This window comes from Rousettus aegyptiacus, unplaced genomic scaffold (genome assembly GCF_014176215.1).
Source record: "Rousettus aegyptiacus isolate mRouAeg1 unplaced genomic scaffold, mRouAeg1.p scaffold_m13_p_5, whole genome shotgun sequence".
Classification (NCBI taxonomy): domain Eukaryota; kingdom Metazoa; phylum Chordata; class Mammalia; order Chiroptera; family Pteropodidae; genus Rousettus; species Rousettus aegyptiacus.
In genome coordinates, this window is record NW_023416308.1 from 95,749,192 (window position 1) to 95,767,489 (window position 18,298).

The 18,298-nt window shown below is 32.4% G+C and overlaps 1 protein-coding gene across 2 annotated transcripts in view; it reads left to right on the top strand.

Annotated features, from left to right (window-relative positions):
• METTL15 (methyltransferase like 15) overlaps positions 1 to 16,946 on the top strand; it is a 159,646-nt gene extending 142,700 nt beyond the window's left edge. For both annotated transcript variants that reach the window (XM_036221684.1, XM_016122994.2), the window contains exon 6: positions 15,795 to 16,946. In XM_036221684.1, coding sequence (XP_036077577.1) covers positions 15,795 to 16,240 — 446 coding nt within the window. In that variant the 3' untranslated portion in view covers positions 16,241 to 16,946. The remainder of the gene's footprint in view (positions 1 to 15,794) is intronic.
• Positions 16,947 to 18,298: the final 1,352 nt, after the last annotated feature.

Here is an 18,298-nt window from a genome sequence, read left to right on the forward strand (position 1 = left end):
CTATTATTATTCGATGAACCGTTTTAGAGCCAGCATACATTACAATGATTTCAAAAGTACATTTTTTTTTTCTAAAAAAAGATGAACATGTATGCTGGGTCCACTGTAAAAAAACTGGTCTAGAGTCCTATGTGTTTTAGGTACCTATCTCAGGATTTGAAGCTGAGTATGATAATCTAGCAGGTAGGATTTATAAGTTGTACTCTTAAGATAGAAAATGGACTTTGATGACAGACTCAAATTATTAAGCCAGTGTGCTGTATTGCTATATTGCTTAGCTGTTTTTCCTTATTAGTCCTTTTTTTTTTTAATGCCTCGTCACCTTTGCTTTAGTAGTCAGAATTCGTATCTCTGCATTCTGTTGTGTCACTGAATAGTGGAAAAAATTCATTTTGGAATTATACAAAAACTTAGAGTCAAATTTCAGTTGTGCTGTTTACTAGCTGTATGAATGTGACCAAGTTACATAGCTTTTCTAATTCTAAGACAGAGATAATGGTTCCTAACATAAGATTGCTGTGATGATTAGAAATTACATTTTTAAAATACCTATCCTAGTGGTAGGCATATGATAGGCATTTGACAAAAGCTAATCAATACGGAAAGTTTACCTGACACAGAGTCTGCTACACAAGTACATGTAAAAAAAAATAATTAAAACTTATGATCATAGAGAAAATGTGAGATTTTGTCTCTTATAAAAGCATTTTCATTTATGTCATACATTGTTGAGAAATTCAAATGAAAACTTTAAAAACCTGTAATACCACTCTATTACCATAACACAAACATTATAATTTTGTATATTCCCTCTATCGTTTTATCTTGATTTATTCTCACATTTTTCAGTTAAAATGTTTGAATGTAGATAGTTTTGAATTTTTTTACTTAATATTTTATCATATGATTTACTTTTTATGCCAATATACTACATATCAGTAAGAAATACTATAATTTAGTTAATCATGTTCTCATTATTAGGTATTTGGCTTACCTTTTAGTGGAGTCTATTATTAAAAGCCATAGAATAAATATTTTTGTGCATATTTAAGGGATTGGCGGGGCTACTTCCTTTTTAGTATAAATTCTCTAAATAAGGTTAATGGCACATATATATTTATTTCTTTAAGCCCTTGAAATATTGTTTTTCAATATGGATACACATCCTTCTAGAAACCAAAAACCTTCACTGGGCATTATTTAAAGCATTACTTCTAGAGCAATTTAGTATGATAAAGCAGGCAGAAAAATAAAAGATGGAAGGGGGTAGTTCAATATTAGAATTATATGTGGTAAGATTAAAAAAAAAGGAGCTATTTATAATCTACAATTTAATTAAAATTCATGTACTATTTACCCTTGGAGAAATTAATCATTCTTTAATTCAGTTAGGTGACCTATTAGTCTTTCGACATGCCTGTTATAAGAAAAATGATAATAACACACAATCCCTGCCTTCTGGAAGCTTGTATTTCAGTTGGAGAGATAAATATATTCTTTTAAGCCATTGTAATACAGTTGAGAAGTGTTTCATTGCAGGTTATTTTTTGCAGGAACTTGGAACATAAGATTAATTGTGAGTATGTGCTGACCTCACAAGAAAAAGAGAAACATTGTTAAATACCTTTCCTCTTACCATCTCCCAGCTCCTGGAAGTGCAGATGACCCAACTCTGAAGTCAGTTCTGCCTGCCCTATAGACTATTTCTAAAAGTTCAAATAAAGTATCTGATTATGGGTTTTAAATATGCCAGAACCTCCTACTTAGACTTCTGCTCTGTGTTCACAGTACCTAGCAAGTAGGCCACGATCCCTTCTTAAAGATTTGATAATTAAATTTAATATTGACCACGAAATAGGTAATAGGAATCATGATTCAGTTCGAGCTATCTCATCCTGGTAAGCATTTTAAGACATGGGTACTATACAATTTTATCATAAAATAATCCTTTCCTGTAATTCTGAGCCAAATTTCTTATTTCATCTCAGCAGGTAATATTCCTTGTTACCTTTTCTGCTCAAGCCTATAACTTGATTTTTCCCTATTGTATGAGGATTTGTAAGCCTCAGCCACCCATAGTGAGATCATGTTGTCATCAGACTTAACCTGGTAGGAGTTGGGGATTAGATGAGACTCTGAAGAAGTTTAAAAAGAACCTCACTGAGTAAAGCCAATTTTATCCAGAACAATTCAAGTTCACGGATTTTAATTAACAGTTTGAAATCTGTAATATTACTTGAATTTTAGATGGGTGAGAATTTAACACTATATTAAAGGAGCCCAGGCAAAAGGACATGAGTTGCGTCACAGCAACTTATTAAATGTGATGGAAATTCAACAGACGAATGCCGGCAAACAGGTGCAAGAGCTGAATTAATTTTTAAACCCTACCACTCAGGGAGAATTGCAATGTATCACATTGACAGCCACAGCACGTTGCTAATTTCATTCACAAGCTTAAAAATCTCAATACATTCGAACATGTGAATGTATTAAATTTTAAAAAGTGTAAGTAGCATAAGGGTATCCCAGAACTAAAAATGATAATTTCTCTCTGGGACTTCAAGTCATTTATCTAGCCAGAAGCATGGTTTTTTATGAATGAAATTTATCTTACCACTTCCACATACGAATGTGTTCTATTATTATATGTAGTGCAGACTGTTACTAAACAAGGTTTTCGCTACTTTTAATATGAAATCCCTTGTGAATCAGAGGAAAATTGAGTATTCACTGATATAGTTTTCAACTTCTGCTGTCATGCATGAAGGGAGTTGTCAATCCATGCTTGTGATGTGCTAAGTGGTAATGATATACCTGGATTAAAAAATATATATATCCAACAAAACATAACTAAATGAATGCAGAGGCTTTTTTGGTAGTATCATTTAAAGTGATGTGTCATAAGCTGAAAACTCACTAAATTCAATGTTTTCACCAGAACTTTTCCTACTTTGGAGTCCCTTGTATATTTGAGAATTTAATAGAAGCCCTGGAGTATCTCCACATAAAACTGCACATACACTCAAAATCTTACAAAGATTTTAGGGAGTTCATGCATTTCCACATTCAGAATATGTTTATGGTACATCTTTATCTTTGTTTGAAACTATGAGAGTATCTCTTATTTGGTGGATTTTTCCCCTTGCCACCTACTGTGTGCCAGACCCTAGGCCTGGAAGTGGGGATATAAAGGAGAATAAGAAAAGTTTTTCAGACTTTTTAGAGATTAATAGACAAGTAGTGTAGAGTAATAAATAGTTTGATGAAATTCGTACAAAAGTCATTGCAAAATCTTCCTGGAGAAGATGGCACCTTAGTGACTATTAAGGATGAATAGGTGTAAACTGTAAGGAGAGGCATTCTAGACTAAGAATGAGAGTGAGGCGCACTGCTCTGTCATTGCTAAAGCTGTGTATTGACAAGAAATACATAATAACAAATATATGGACAATCATTCTTCTCTCACCATTTCTCAAGAAGCTTTAAAGAAAAAAATTAAAGGAGCTAGGTTTTATTTCACAAGATTTTAGTCATCTAAGCCCTTTTCCCCTCATTTTACTTTGGTGCACAATATTAAGTGCTGATTTTTACAACATAAAAACAACTATAAAGGGCCCCCTTCCTGCAAGTGAGTCAGTATATACTGCATTGGATGAGTCTATATTCTTAATCGAAAACATGGTCATCAGTACTTGCTTTTGGTAATGGCGCCAGTGACAACTGTTTCTTTTTTAAACCCACTATCCAGAAAACTGATGAAAAAGAGCGACCAATGCAAGGCCTAATAACCTGAGCTAGCGATATCTTATTTTCAGTGGAACAAAAAGGACAAAAGCCAGAGGTATTCATTACTGTTCCCAGGGTAAGAGACCAGGGCAGTTACTGCCTTCACCAGATGCGCAGTCTCCAGGCCTGACAATACACATCTCCCCAAGGGGAATGTGGCGAGAAAGCCAAACCCTTGCAACTTGATGCAAAGTGATTTGGGTTCCATTACAACATCTCTCGGCAAAATCCTATTCAGGCTTCGAGTAAAGATTCCACACTCCTTTTCTCCCAGAAAATGAGCTTGTTACATAAAACACCAGACATGGAATCAGAGCTCTGGAAATCACTGTAAACCACGTGATTTCATCTGAACTTCCTTAAATTCTAATCAGGGAAGAAGATGATATGGTTTGGTGAACATACCATCTTAAAATTGTTACCTTGTTTTGGACACACTTAACAACAAGAAAACTCAAAAACATCCCCAGGAAACTGAAATATTAGAAACTAGTAAAATATATTTGTTTACTTGTTTGTTTTCAATGAACTAATGCTGCCCTGGCCTTCTGAGAGTATGCTTCTTGGCTAAATTAACCAGAAATGTTATGCCTTTTTTTTTGGAGATGTTAGGTTACAAAAAAAGAGGGCTATAGTGGTTAAAAAGAGCTGAGTTTCCATTTGACTCCTGTGAACTTGGGAAGAGATATTTAACTTCTCAGTTTTTCACCTTTAGATGGAAATAAGGATATTTACTTCTTACCTTTCAGAATTACTATAGGGATTTAATAATATAATTAAGATCGGTGGCAAGCGATTAACACAAAACCTACTTTTAGTATGTTCCCAAGTGTGTTACCCAGAAAACAAATTCTATGGAATAGATAGCTATTAAAAATTAAAAGTTTCTGTTTCAAAAAGCTCAGAAATGCTAAGTAAACAAAGTTAAATAGTTATCCTCTGAACATTACCATGCTTGCTGCATTTATCAAACTCACTTGACAAAACAGACACATTGGCATTTGGTTAGGAATGGAAACTATAGTAAGTTGTACATAAGATTTTCTTTTAGCCTCTTTAATAGTGTGTACAGTCTTTTTATAGCCTCTTTTCCATATTCATATATCTTCTCATTGGGTTTGAATTTCTTAAGAGTAAGAACTATGTCTTCATAACCATTTTAATTCCCTGTGTTTAGTACATGGTGTATGACAAATATTGCACAAATGAAGTATGTATTATTATTCAGCATGTAATTACTGAATTTTACCAAATATCATTGATGCCAGTTTTTATCTAAACAATTTTTAGTAGTAGCTTCAGATACTATTCATTTAATAAATAGACTAAATATACTGTTTTTTTTTGGAGCTGTGAAAACAAAGGGTGTGGTTTAAAAGGACTCACAAATACATTTTATCCTTGTGGAACTATGCGTAAGAAAGTAGATAACCTGTGCGGAAAGTTGCTTTGTGAAAACTAGAGTAAAGGAATAAGGAAAGAATAGAGAAATTTGGTGTTTAAAATGCCAGAATACAAGTTGTTTACTTAGGTGGCAAGAGGAATCTAGAAGTTTAACTATGGAAAATAATCTCCTGGCTAGGTAAATGTAACCTTGAAGGTTTAGGTTAATGCAATTAGGGTTTTTATAATTCTTAGCATTAGTTATTAAATAGTCAAGGTAAAACTAAAAAGAAACATTTAAATGATTTCTCAATCCTATGCCATGCTAAATATTCATTCTTTTAAGGCCAACATATGACTGTGAACTTAGAAGTATATAATTAATTCGTACATAAGGAAAATTTTATACTTTGTTTTGGTTGCTTTAGTCTTTAGTCTGATGCCTAAATCCAAAAAGCATTACTCAGAAGATGCTTCAGGGATGTTTAACAGCCCTCTGTCTTATCTACTCTATTAATCCAGGATGAAAGTATAATTAGTTTGGCAGAAACTTCAAATTAATATATCACACCCCCTCATCACCTATTCCATTTTACAACTGAGAATAGTAAGTAAATAAATGTGACTGACATTCATAAAGTGACTACTTTATGCCAATTATACAGTAGGTGTTCCTAAACATTTTCTTTATTTACTCTTCACAGTAATCTTATGGGAAGTGTTATCATCTCATCTTCCAGTAGGAAAACAAACTCAGAAGTGTTTTTGTCCCACAATGAACAGTTGTAAAAAAGCAAAAGACCTAATCATTGAACCTAGTTTCTCCTTTATAAAGTTCAGTGCCAATTCTATTACACCATGTATAAGTATTGTCATTTCTTATGCTTTTCCATAGGGATGATTAAAATGTATATGTATAAACATAGTACTTACAAATAGCCTGACCATGACTAAGGTGAAGACAGCTATTAAACTTTAATAAAGGACATGTAAAATATTAATGGGAATACTATGTTCCCTGGATGGCTTTAATATTATGATAGAGTAAGTTTTATACAAATCAGTTTAGAAATTTACTGCAATTCCAATCAAAATATTTATCATGATATACTTTATTGTTTCTAACTTTAATTTGGAATAATAAATGTGTAAGAATACCCAGAAAAGGAAGGTAATATTGGGAGAGGGACTTACCCCACCTGATAGAAAAATGTACTGGAAAAATAAGAAATAATCATCTGGTATTGGCAGGAAATAGAGAAATATATCAATAGAACTCAATTGAGAATCCAGAAGCAGATCTGTTTGCATATAAAAGTGTAGTATAAAACCAAAGTGGTACTCCAGGTGAGTAAAGAATGTACTGTTTAATCAATAGGACAAGTTATATTCCTACCTGATACCACGCTAAAAAATAAACTTCCTGCGGATTAATATGTAAATGTAAGAAATAAAACCAGAAATACACCAGGAAAACAGAGTTGATTGTCTATAATCTTGGAGTGGGGAAAGCCTTCTTAAACTTGATAAAACCTAAAAGACATGGAAAAAAACCTATATAGAAATTTTTAATTTATGTATGTTAGAAAACCTACAAAGTGAAAAAGTTACAATCCAGAAAAAATATTTGCAGCTATGTATGAGAGACAAAGGGTTAATATCTTTATTTTCTAAATAGCTCTTCCAAATCAATAAAGAAAAAAGCAACATCACATTACGAATATGGACAAAGGGTTTGTTCGAGCAATTCATAGCTGAAATCAAATGACCATTAGGTTTGAAAAGATTCCAAATTCTGTTAATTGCCAAAGGAACACATATTAAAACAACTGTTAACTATCATTTGCCTACTATTAGATTAGGTTAAAAAGAGTGATAGGTTCTAGGACTAGTGAGGATGTGGATAGATGGACTCTCTCATATACTATTGATAAAAGTAAATTGATACAATCTATTTAGAGAGCAAATTTGAGAGTATTGATCCAAACTTAAATGGGCATAAATAACCTTTGACCTAACAACTCTAATCCTACTATCACAGCTTCATATACAGTAACAAATATTTTTTCTCAGATCGTGACTGTCTGTTTATTTTGTAGAGTTGTTTTGCCTTGTAGAAATTTAAAATGTGCATTTTACATGTGTACTGCAGCATCTTTTTGTGATAACAAAAATAGAAAACATTCTAAATATCCCTGCCGTGCTGGCAATATGAGCTCCATACCAGAGTAGAAACTGCCTCTATCTTAATTACTGTTGTATTCCCAGTTAGCTGGTACTGTGCTTGACATTGCAAACATTTGTTAAATGAGCAAGCAAAATGAATTATAATGCATCTATGCAACTGAAATTATTTTATAAATTAAAGTCAGTAAATAAAGCAAGTTTCAGATCACTTTGCAGATCATTCCCTTCTCACAAAATATATCTGCTATATATTCATTTATATACAAATTTCATGTATGTCTTTCAAGAAAAAATGTTAGAAAATGTACCTTTTGCTTGTCTCTTGGGGCAGAATTTAAGGAGTGGTGACATTAATGTTTTATTTCACATACAGCTGATAATATATCTTTTTGCTTTTTTTTTTTTTAACAATGATATAACTCTAAGTACGAATGCAATATATTTTTTAATGTGCCAACTCTTCTTGGTGCAAAGAATTTATAGTAGTGAACAAAGTCTCTATTTTCATTGAGTATGTATTTTAATGGAGGAAGACATGATAAACAAGTAAATATTTGTCCCCTATGAGGTATTATGAAAAAGAATAAAACAATTTAAGGGGACTCTAGTGACAGGGTGTTATTTTTATGCGTGTAGTCAGAGGCTTTCTTTCTAATTCCATGGTATTTGGAAAGAGACCTTCCCAAATATTTGGGAAGCAGGGAGTAAGCCTTCCAGGTATGTGAAGGCAGATATTGTAGGTACAGATCAAAGGACTCAGACAGGACCATGCTCATGGTTCAGTTAACAATACAGAGTTCAGAATCGGGAGATGAGGTCAGAGAAATGGGGGCAGTAGTAAGCAGAGGTTGAATATGACACAGGGACATTTGACCAAGGCAAAAACTTCAGTTTCTATTTCATGTGATAGGAAGATACTAGACTTGTTGAACAGTGGAATGGCATGATCTAATTTTTGTATGAAAAGGATCACTCTGGTGGTAGAAAAGATGATGATGACTTGGACTAGGAAGATAGGAGTTGGTGAGAAGTGGTGGATACATTTCATATATGCAGCTGTCCAAATTTGCTGATGTGAGAGAAGGAAAAGAGTAAGGATATGAAACTGTCAGAAATCTAAAACATAACAGTGAACCTGATCTGGAATGTGAGAATGGAGTGCTTCTAATGAGATTGAACAGCTATGTCATTCTGTCAGGTTTTCCAACATTACTGTGAGAGAACTTAAGGGCCAAATAATGTCTCAGAGTTATACTGAAATTAGAACTTATCTCATAATGAACTTAATGTACATTTAATTTTAAATATACACATTTTTAGAAAGTATGTAACTTGAAAACATCTTGTTATTAAATGTATATGAGCTTTTAATTTCCTTTTGTAGTCAGTTTTACTGCTCTAAGTTTGCTATTGAAGTATGAGGAGGAAAGCAGTTCTGTTATTCTGAAGAATTGAGAAAACTTGTAGTTTAGGATTTCATAGGTATTAACTAAAATAAAGCTTACATTAAATCTCAACAATATTGTGCATTAATTGGGGGGGAGGATTGAACTTAAATCACTGAAGATCTTCACGAATTTATTTAAACATAAATTTTCAAATTTTACCATTATATTTTATGTCTTATTTTATCCTTTAAAAGAACTATGCGAAAATAAAGTTGCATATTGCTCATTTCAGATAATAAGGGCTTGCAAACTTCCATTTCCTAAGGTTAAAATTATTTGCAGATTCTCCGTTGCATGTGCAAATGATTGATTCATTAAGGACATTCCCAATCAGTATCCAGATATCATTTAATGATGCAAACAATTATATTGAGACAATGAATTTACTAGCAAATTTGAGAGTCCAATTGCCCCATTAAAATTATACTTTTATACCCACAATTACATTTGGCCAAAAAGTAGGATATAGAATGGGGCCTATTTTATGACATTAACTTTACATTCTGTTCATAACATTTTCTGTGACTAAAAATATGCTCTCCCTGATGTGATTAAATATTATACTCTTTATATATCCATCCAATGATGTAAATGAAACTCTTTGTGGTAATGCTTCTGGATTTTTATTCATTTATCCATTTAGTTTTTTTTATTCATTATCTATTCATTATCTTTTCAGCAATCATTTACTGAGTGTTTACTATAGTAGTTTTTAATCTTGGCTGCAAGTCAAAATCCTCTGTGAAGCTTTTAAAAAGTAGTGATTCCTGTGCAATAAACCTTTGAACCTCATTCAATAAATCTGGACTAGGGCCAGGCATCTTTATTTTTTAAAAAGCTCCACAGGTGACTCTGTTGTGCAGTCGGGGTTCAGAATCATAAGCTTCTCTGTTAAGTGCAAGGGATATAAGAGTGCACACGAACAGTTCCTGTTCACAAGGAGAGCAGAGACAAGTGAGACAGACAAGTAAACTGGTAATTACAGTAAAGCATCATCAGTGCTACACTTAGGGGTGAGCACACCTCTACCCACTTAGAACTAATATACATTGGCCTAGTGTTAAATAAGTCCATTGATAGACTATAAAACACAAAAAGATTTTCTCTCAGTACCAAAATAAATGGCCCAAATTGTGATCGAGTCCATATTTTCTGTCTTACACTATGCCTTAATCAAATCAGCCATACAAGATTTTGTGATGAAACTCAGGAAATGGGAAAGCAGAGACCAGTTTCTATTTTTGATAACAGGGTATGGGAGATGGGAAAGAGGTGAAGGATTGCAAAACAGTGAGCTCCTTGAGGGCAGGGACCAGGCCTTATTAATATTTTTCTTCCTAGGGCCTGATTCAGAGTCCAGCACATGGGTAAGCATTGGATCTAGTATAGTTTTTGAACCTTTTTTTTTCCCTGATTACTTATCAGTAGATGTCCCGACCTCACCTTTGTATACCTAAGAGAATTCTGTCTCATTCTCTGACTGGTGACTTTCACAAGGAAAGCCATCATTACTACCTCAGAGGAACAAGACATTTACTGATTTCCCTTAAACTTTCCAATTTAAATGAAGAACCTTCCTTGTTTAATCCTTAATAGTAGGATTGTCTCTCTCTCTTTTTTTTTTTTTTGTCATTTTGAATGTATCATTCCCAGCTGATGTTTTATTTTACCACTTTAATTCCTATTACCATATGCTGTTTTATATTCTTTTGTTTCTTTTTTATTTCATTTTACACAATCTTCATTGTCAACCTTTCTTCCTATAAATTATAGGCACAAAGTGCCACTATAAAAGAAGGGGAACCCTGGAAATTGAACCTATGTAAAATAAGAGAGTGTATGTGCCTTAGAACAGCATGGAAAACTCACAAAACACATTGCCCATTGCAATCCCTTGTCATCTCCTGGTGCCTAAAGATGAGCCTTGAGGAAGTTGACAGGACCACACCTAGTAATTCTTTTCAGCAGACCCAGTGGACATAGTCCAGATTAAAATTCCCTAAGCAAAAATAAGAAAGACTCAGAAGAAAAGATTCATGGATTGGAGTTAATCCTATTATCTTCAGGACTATCCATTCCTAAATATGAAGTAAAGCTCTTATTTTCTTTCTTCATGATATGACATTGGCAGGGCCTAATTAGATTATATAAAGAAAAGCTTGTCAGTTCACAGTGGTGTTAATCTGTCAGCTCCAAATTCATATATAGTATGAATGTACTAAATGTGCATATGAATTATAAAACTTAGAGTTACATAATATAAAATATTAATAAAGTCTCACTTTATGTGAAAACTTTGAAATTAAAACATCCTCTAATTAAAAGAATTCGTCAGGAATCTTAGTTTCACAGCTAGCTGACTAGATGAATTATAAACAATAATTCTGCCACAGGAAGGGGCCATTTTAGCTGGTAAACAGAAATGCCTTTGTCATGTCAAACAAACCAATGCGCTTATTTGTATTAGAACTTCTGTGATAGAATAAGCTTCTATCGTGTTGAGCTATGCTTTTAATTTCTATAAAACATTAGAGATAATGTTTACAAATTTTTAAGTATTAAAGCAGAAATATTCTACAGTATTTGTTGATCCGTGTGCTTCGTGAATGCTTACCTCTTATTTTACATGAAATCCATGCATGTTCAAATGTATTTTATGTTATATTTCTCCTTTGAGAAAATTAGTGTTGAATTATGCAAAGTTTAAATCACACAAAGTTTTCAGTAATGCAGCCTTCCTGAAATGTCCTCTAAATTAAGCTCTACAATGTGAAGAGTTGCATGTTTGTTCAGATCTTTAGCATGTTTTGAAACACATTTTCCAGTGACCAGAACTCTCTCTGGAAAATGTAGAAATTGAATAGCCATGGAAAGAAGTTGACCTCCCTCTTCAGTTTTGACTTTGTATTTTATTTCAGAGAGACCTGGCTTTTGGAAGATAAATTCCCTAGTGGCTAACATTTTCTAGCCTTTCAGCAAAGTAGTTTTTGTAGTGGAAAGAATGAACTCATAACACTGATTTGGTTAACTTTAGACAGCAAGATTCTTGGATCCCTAGTAAATTATTTCTCCCCTTCTCTTTTCTCGTTCCCTAAGAATATTAATCTGATGTTTTAATGTACTTTACTACTGGACATGTGAACTAAGCCTTGTATAATTTATTTTGCTGTAAGAATCATGCTAAGGAGACTTAGGTGCCAGGATCACAGTCATGCTTTCAGATCTTCATTCATAGGAAATCTGGACTGGAAAGCTCACTTCTCTATAGGATAATATTCTCTAGGAACAAGCTGCTAAATCAAATAAAAATTCCTGTGTAAATTCATTGAACATTAATACCATATTTGTGTGCCAATGGGGAAAAACTAAAGAAAATCATATTAATTTGTTTAAAAATCAACATTTTTGTTTACCTAGAGAACTAAATGAGGCATGTCTGTTTTGATCCTCATATTTTAAAATCTTGTATACATAGAGTCATACATGTTTCTTTTGTAATTTGCTTCTTTTACATATTCCAGATATAAATTCATTATCATATATATGATTGGCATATTTTCCCCATTCTTTGGGTTGTCTTTGCTTTCTTGATGGTGTCCTTTGAAGGACAGAAGTTTTAATTTTAATGAATTTCAGTTTATCTATTTTTTTCTTTTGTTGCTTGTGATTCGGGAATTTCCTTCTGAGTCTTCTGCCAACTTCAAAGTCATGAAGATTTTTCTCCATGTTTTCATCTAGTGTTTTTATTAGTTTTTGCTCTCACATTTAGGTCTTTGATCCATTTTGAGTTAATTTTTGTATATGATTTACAGGTTTAACTCATTCTTTTTTATGTAGCTAACTGGTTGTCCCAGCACCATTTATTCAAAAGACCTTTCTTTCCCCCATTGAATGGTCTTGGCATTCTTGTCAAAAATCATAACTATATGAGTTTATTTCTAGGCTTTCAATTACATTTCGCTGATCTCTATGTCTATCGCTGCAACAGTACTACACTGTCTCTATTGCTATTGCTTTGTAGTAAGTTTTAAAGTCCATAAGCATGAGTTGTCCTACTTTGTTCTTTTCTTTTTTTTTTTAGGATCATTTTGGCTGTTCTGGAGGTCTTACAATTTTGTATGAATTTTATAATCAGCTTGTCAATTTGCACCAAAAAGTCAGCTGAGATCTGATAGAGATTGTATTGAACCTTAGATGAGTTTGGGGAGTATTTCCATCTTAAACAATTTCAGAAAATTTATGTATATTTCATAGCATAAATTTTATACTTAACTTGTTAACTTTATTCCTAAATATTTAGTTTCGATGCTATTGTGAATCGAATTGTTTTCTTAATTTCATTATAGTATATAGTGATTTTTGCTTGTTAATTTTGTTTCCTACTGCTTTACAGAGTTCATTTGTTGGTTCTAACAGGGTGTGTGTATGTGTGTGTGTGTAGCTTGTAGTGTTTTTTATATATAAGGTTATATCCTTTGCAAACAGAGATAGTTTTTATTTCTTCCTTTCTAATCCGTATGCCATTTTTTTCTTTTTCTTATCTAATTGCTCTAAAACTTCCAGTACTATATCGAATAGAAATGGTGAACGTAGATATCATTTCTTGTGTTATTCATGATCTTTGAGAAAAAGCTTTAGTTGTTCATCATCGATGTGTGTTAGTTGTGGGTTCTCATATATGGCCTTTATAATGATGCAGTGCTTTCCTCTATCACTAGTTTGTTGGGGTTTTTTTGGTCATAAAAGTATGTTAAATTTTTTTCAAATGTGTTTACTGAATCACTTGGATGATTATGTTGGTGTTTTCCTTTATTCTGTTAATGTGGTGTATTGCATAGATCAAATTTCAGGTGTTGAACCATCCTTGTATTTTAGGAATAAATCACATTTAGTCATGGTGCGTAATCCTTTTACTATGCTGCTGAATTTGGCTTGCTAATATTTTATTGAGGATTGTTATGTCTATATCCATAAGAAATATTGGTCTATAATTTTCTTGTAATGTCTTTGGCTTCAGTTTTAGGGTAATTTTGGCCTTGTAGAAATAATTTGGGAAGTGTTTCCTCCTCTTCAATTTTTGGAAGAGGTTGTGAAGTTTTTTTTGTTGTTACTGTTGTTTTTTGACAAAATTCATCAGTAGAGCCATCTGGACTTCTCTTTATGAGTTGACTTTGATTACTAATTCAACTCTTTCACTTGTAGTAGGTCCATTCAGATAACCTCTTGATTCTTGAGTCAGTTTTAGCAGTGTGTATCTCTCTAGGGATTAGCAGTTCTAGTAGGATTTCGTTATGGTTTTAATTTTCATTTCTGTGACTAATAATGATGTTGAAAATCTTCACATATGTTTATTGGCTGTTTTGCCTTTTGCAATATATCTGTTAAAATGTTTTCCCTTTTTTCAAGTAGGATGTTTATTATTATTAAGTTGTAAGATTTTCTCTATATTCTTGATAAGAGAGTTTTGTCAGATATATATTTTTTGGTTTCAGTGTTTATTCTTAGGTTTGTGAGTGATATTGTACAGTGTCCAATATGTATTGAAGTTCATCTTATGATATTAACTTTTATTGAAAATTTATTTTCTCTCTATTGAATTAACTGGACAACTTGCTCAAAACTCCATTGTCTATATAAATGTGGGCCTTTTTCTGATACATCTAATTTTTGGAGCTATATTATTTGGTACACATACATTTGTAGTGTATCTTCCGACTGTCTTGACTATTTTCTCAATAAGAAATATTCCTCTTTGGGTTTAGTGATTCACTTTTAAAAGTTCATTTTGTGTGATATTACTGTAGTCTCTTTAAATTTTTTTTTATGTTTACTGTCTTTTCATAGTCTTTTGCTTACTTTTATTTTTGTGTGTATTTTTATGTTTAAAATGCATTTCTGTAGACAATGCATAGTTAGGTCTTGCTATCTTTCAGTCTGACAATCTCTGCATTTTATTCGAGTCTTAGTACATTTATATTTAATGTAAATGTCTTTATATTTGGATTTATGGTATGCCATTTTGCTGTTTGTCTTCTCTTTGTCTCATTTTTGTTTTCTTTTTCTTTTGTGTCAAACATTACTTTGGGGGATTATTTTTATTCTCTATTAGCATATTAGTTTTCTTTCTTTGCATTATTTTTATTGACTTCTCTAGGGACCATAATGCTATTTTAACTCCAAGCAAAATATAGGGACCTTGCAACAGGATAGTTTCATTTACACACTCCTATCCTTTGTACTATTGCTATCATATATGTTACTTGTCTATATCTATATTTTATATTACTATATTACAAATTAAAATTATTGTGTTATAATTTTACTTAAAGAGTACTATCTACATAAATTCTCTTCATTACTTTTTATATATCTAAGTTATCACCTGGTGTCATTTTACTTTTTTTAAGCAATTTTTGAATGCAGACCTGTTAGCAATGAATTCTGTTATTTTTAATTTATTTAAAGATGTCTTTTAATCATTAATTTTAAAGACTAATTTTAAAATAACCTTTTCTTGTAAGACATATTTTTCCCCTCAACAATTTAAATATTATTTCAGTATCTTGTAGCCTCCATTGTTCTAATGAGAAATTAACTGTTTATCATATTTTTGTTCTCTTTTATGTAATGTGTAGTTTTTCTTTGTTGTATTCAAGATCTGTCTCATTATTTTTCACTTATAGTAGTTTGATCATAATGTGCCAAGGTGTAATTTTCTTTATTTTATTTGGGGTAGCAGATAGTTCTTTTTTCCTACTCCTGTTTGCCTTTGGTTTCTTTTACAAGTTATGAAAGATGTTTCTAATACGATAACTTTAAGCCTTGTTAGAATACTTGGAAATAAAATGGAGAATAGATGAAATGCCAGTTTTCTAAGGAAATTTAGTGCCTTAAGTATATACACATACAACACAACCAGTATATTTACAATGGTAAATATTAATTTTATCTGTCTTCTTTTCCTGTTTTCACAAAATCTGTTTATAGGTGCATTTCCTCCTTCTGCTACATATGCACGAAAAGACTTGCTACAACGATCTACCCATATTGCTACCAAGACTTTCCAAGCTTTTCGCATATTTGTGAACAATGAACTCAATGAACTTTACACTGGACTGAAGACAGCTCAGAAGTTTCTGAAACCTGGGGGTCGCCTTGTTGCCCTCTCCTTCCATTCATTAGAAGATCGCATTGTCAAACGATTCTTGCTTGGGATAAGCATGACGGAAAAGTTTAACTTAAGTGCTAGACAGAAGGTGACACAAACACCACAATTGGATTCAGGTCATGAAAACAAGGAAGGAGTCTCTGTAGGAAGGGCACCTTTAATGTGGAAGTTGATACACAAGAAGGTACTTACTCCAGAAGAGCAGGATGTACAGGATAACCCCAGAGGGCGCTCAGCCAAGCTTAGAGCAGCTATCAAATTATGAGAAAGTCATTATCATCTGATTCTTCAAGTTTTCCATCACAGTTTCTATTTATTTTTTGCATGCGGTATTCCTGAACAGCTTAATACAAAAAAAAAAAATATGAGATATACGTATATAGATATGTACTACATACATGTGGAAATTGAAGTTACTTAGCATTTTTTTTCCTCCCACAGAAAATGTAGGAAATATTAGCATGACACAGGAAGTTCAACTCAGGGAGCAGCAGCATCTCAAAACTGGATTAATGTGTTTATCTTTGTATTATATTTGACTTTTGAAATGTAGTTCTTTCTCTAACCAGCAAATTTAAGAAAAAAGAATACTATGTGCATTTAACTAACTATGTAAGCTTAAGCTGTCAAAAGAGATTATAGTTACATCTGTAGCTCTAAATTCTGAATTTAGATATTCAGATTTGCAACAGAATTTCTGTGGTTCAAATAATTAATAGTGGTCATGGAATGAATCATTATTGGAATAATGAATTACTACTATAATTTTATCAAATATAGGTATTAAGCATTTTTAAGTCGTCAAGTATTCTTTTAAAAATGCATCATACTGATAAATTTTATTGTTGAAGTTATAGTATCCACTGTTTTAAAGGGATTTTTTTTCTGATCATATATGCCATGTTTTTATATATTCCAAAGTAAAAATGAAGAATTGCTGTTGCAACAATTAATAAATTTCACAAAACTTATTTTAAAGTCAATTGTGTTTATTTTAATAGCCTAGAATGTCTTTGAGGAATAATAAAATCTCTCATCATTTGATCCCTAGTTTTTAATTGAGCTGTTCAAAATAATTCAACCAAGCCTATTTGAAATAAAAAGGTATATGAGGTATTCCAGGTGTTAAAATCAATGCACCCTTAATGTTTAGATAGGAATTCTAATTATAAAATGTTTATTCAGGAGTTCACTTGGTAGAGGATTTTTAATAAATTGATGAGATTGATTCATAATTCATATATCAACTTTTTATATGTAAATATGCATTTCTAATTTATTCATTTATTCAGCAATTACTGAGCTCAATAGAGAAACAAAGGTGAGTAAAATACACATATCCCACAGTACCTGTGTTACAGAGTTTATAGTCAAGTGGTGGAAGTGATGGTAGTTAAATAATCACAAAAATTAATGTGAAATTGACATAGTGGTAAATGCTACAAAGAAGCAGTACAGGTACCATAAGAACATCTAGTAGGGATCTCATCTACTGAATGAAACCAGGTCTGACCATGTGGTGCTTTTACTATGATGTGAAGGTTGAATAAGAGAATAAGTATAAGTGCAGGCCCTTAATCAAATATTTCTGGTGTCCTTATAAGAAAAGAGAAAGAGACAAAGAGAAGAATATCACAGGAATATGAAGTCAGAGATAGGAGTGATACATCTACAACCCAAGGGACACCGAGAATTGCTGCCAACCATCAAAACCTAGGATAGAAACATGGAATAGATTCTTCCTCAGAGTCTTAAGTAGGAACCAACTCTGGTGACACCTTGATTTCAGACTTCCAGCCTCCATAAAGGAGGGAATAAATTTCTGCTATTTTAAGCCACCCAATTTGTGGTAATTTGTTACAGCAACCCTAGAAAACTAAAACTCTGATAGAAAAAAATTGTGAATAATATGCATGAAAAAATTCACCTTCAATAAACACAAAATTGCTTTCCAAATACTGTAGTGTAAAAATATATTAGTTCTTTTCTTTAATTAGGCTGTTTAACCACAATCATTCTTGCCTGCTACTAGTCTTTGTTGTATGTAAGATGCATGATAAAATATGTGAATGAGTTTTAGTTTTGGGTGAAGGTTGGGGGTAAAGAGTCAAAGTCAATCCCATGGCACTCATTTTTTTCCACCTATTCCCCCGACTCCTTCCTCTTTGGCAACCATTAGCTTGGTCTCTGTATCTATGGGTCTGTTTCTGTTTTGTTTCCTCATTTTTTATGTGTTTTAGAGTCCAGATATAAGTGAAATCATGCAGTACTTATCTTTCTCTGTCTGACTTATTTCATTTTAGCATAATATCTTCTGGGTCCA